Source organism: Myotis brandtii, unplaced genomic scaffold (genome assembly GCF_000412655.1).
Source record: "Myotis brandtii unplaced genomic scaffold, ASM41265v1 scaffold743, whole genome shotgun sequence".
Classification (NCBI taxonomy): Eukaryota; Metazoa; Chordata; class Mammalia; order Chiroptera; family Vespertilionidae; genus Myotis; species Myotis brandtii.
This window is the reverse complement of record NW_005370960.1, coordinates 589060-591643: the sequence shown is the minus strand read 5'-3', so window position 1 is coordinate 591643 and position 2584 is coordinate 589060. Positions and strand designations below refer to the sequence as shown.

The 2584-nt window shown below is 52.4% G+C and overlaps 1 protein-coding gene across 1 annotated transcript in view; it reads left to right on the top strand.

Annotated features, from left to right (window-relative positions):
• The window catches only part of LOC102244201 (chromosome unknown open reading frame, human C7orf72), a 34130-nt gene that overhangs the window by 13000 nt on the left and 18546 nt on the right, over positions 1 to 2584 (top strand). Inside the window, exon 7 of the mRNA XM_005882867.2 lies at positions 192 to 299. Coding sequence (XP_005882929.1) covers positions 192 to 299 — 108 coding nt within the window. The remainder of the gene's footprint in view (positions 1 to 191; positions 300 to 2584) is intronic.

Sequence of the window (2584 nt, the reverse complement as noted above, 5' to 3'; positions counted from 1 at the left end):
CTTTCTTTCTTTCTTTCTTTCTTTCTTTCTTTCTTTCTTTCTTTCTTCTTTCTCTCTTTCTTTCTTCTTTCGCATTGTCAATTTTTGATCTGTTTTGGCAAAAAATTTGGGGGAAGTAGGACACTGTTTATTTGTTCCGTCCGTATTTCTTAGAAAGAAACCTGTGCTGTCCTTTCTTTTCTTGCTCCCAGCGGCCACGTGCAGGCCACCAACGCTGACGACATTGACAACCCCTCCGGAGACATCACATCTCTGGCCAAGCCTCGGAGCTCCAAAATCCTTCACTCAAACACAGGCTGGTGAGTCCCCTCATAACTGCCCGGCTTTATTGTTAAGGAGGAAGCATGGTGATGGGTTTTACTGTAAGTGAAGGAATGAGCTCTGAACGTGGGTTGAGGAGAAAGGTGACTTTCCTGAGTGACTGAAGTTCAAAGGAGGTTACGTGTAGCTGAGACTCCCCTCAGCCCTCGACATGGGGCTGAGTCCAGAGGAGGGATCAGCTGGTGATTCTCCCATCCTATAGAATAAAAGCCTAATATGCTAAGTGTCTGGTTGACTGGTTGGCCGTTCAACCACTCAAAGTGTAATATGCTAATGATAGCTAAGGCCGCTCAACCACTCGCTATGACGTGCACTGACCACTAGGGGGAAAACAGTTGACCAGTCACTATGATATGCACTGACTACCAGGGGCAGATGCTCCGACCGATAGGTTAGCTTGCTGCTGGGGTCCGGCTGATCGGGACTGAGCGAGACAGGCCGGACATGCCCTGGAGCCCTCCCGCGGTCCCTCCCTGGCTGCTCAACCTCCTGCGTCTTTTCCCTGGCCCCGGTGGGGTCCCTTGGCCTGGCCTGTGCCCTCTTGCAGCCGGTTTCAGCCCCATCCCGCAGGCCAGGCCGAGGGACCCCACTGGTGCATGAATTTGTGCACTGGCCTCTAGTAAGTTCTGAAAGGAAATGCCTTTAAACAGAATCATTCTAAAATTTTAAAGGAAGGATATGGGACAAAGCAATTAAAAATATTCAACAGGCATAAAACTTAATAATGTTCTCCTTTGAGGTGCACGTTTGCATTGTGAATAGTTTTATGAAGCATTTTGCTACCAAAAATGGGAACATCCCCTTGGGTCACCTTCAAAGAGAGAAGAGCAGCCGGGCAGCATGTCTGACATTCGGTGCGAATTCACCGTTTACCTTGGACACATTAGGGAGGGGCCGTTCTGCTCCATTTTGCTGTTAATTCTGCTTTTTTATTGTTATTATGTATTGGTTCCGGGTGACAGCTCAGTGGCCAGACAGTCGTATACTTGACACAGGGCTCCCCTCGCTATTCCCAGTGCCCACCTGGCCCGGGCGTCGTGTCACCATCTTCCTGGCTGTTTCCTGTGCTGTATCACCCGCCCCCCCCGCCCCGTGACTGTGGGGGGGACTTCCCAGCTGTGCTCCTCGGTCCCTTCACCCTCCCCCCCGCCATGAGTCTGTTCTCTGCATCTGTGGGTCTGGTTCCATTTGGTTTGTTGCTGAGACTGTTCTCCAGCTTCCACATGTACGTGAAGTCAGGGCACTTGTCCTTCTCTGACCGACTGACCTCACTGAGCAGAACGCCCTCCAGGCCCCTCCATGCTGTCGCAGACGGTCAGCTGTCCCTCTTCCTGCGGCCGAGGGCTCCATGCACACAGCACCGGCTTCTTCGTCCCTCGTCCCCGAGGGCACTGGGCGCCTCCACAGCGAGGCTGTGTGAGCAACACTGCAGTGACCGTGGGGGCGCATGTGCGTTCCAGTTAGTGTTTGGGGTTTTTTGGATAAATTCCCGGAAGTGGGACCGCGGGTCATAAGGCAGGTCCATTTCCAGTCTTTTACGGAAACGCCACGCTGTCCCCCATGGCGGCTGCACCAGCCTGCAGTCCCAGCAGCAGTGCACAGGTGATCTCTCCTCCGCATCCTCGCCCGCACGTACTCCTTGTTGATTGATTGATTGATTGATGGGGACCGTTCTGACGGGTGTGAGGTGATACCTCGTGGTTTAAGTGGCTTCTCTCTGACAGTCAGTGACACTGAGCATTTGCTCTCAGGTGTCTGTTGGCCGTCTGTGTGTCCTCTGGGAGAAGTGTCTGTCCGGGTCCTCTGCCCATTTCTGAGTTGCATGGTTTGGTGTGTGTTGGTGCTGAGTGGTGTTAAGCTCTTTATAAACTTCGGGTGTTGGGCCCTTGTCAGGTGGTTCAGGGGGGCGTCCTCCCCCTCGGCCGTGTCTCCGGCTGCTGGTGCTTTGCTTCTGGGCACAGCCTGTGTGGTGTGATGTCACCGTGTGTGTGTGTGTGTGTGTGTGGTTTCCCTTGCCCTGGAGATCCCTGAGGGGTCAGGACGTTACCTGCAGTTACCCAGGGCGGGCACTAGAGGGCCCGCGAGGTGCAGAGTTTCTTCCTTAGATTAGGTTTCCATTTGAACATATTCTTAACCTTTTAAAAAAATTTATCTTTATTGTTGTTCTATGGATGTCCCTCATTTCACAAAGAAGTGCTTCCGATTTCATTATGAAATAGGGATACAAACATGCAGTGCTCCCTGCTCCGTACGGAGTAGAGTA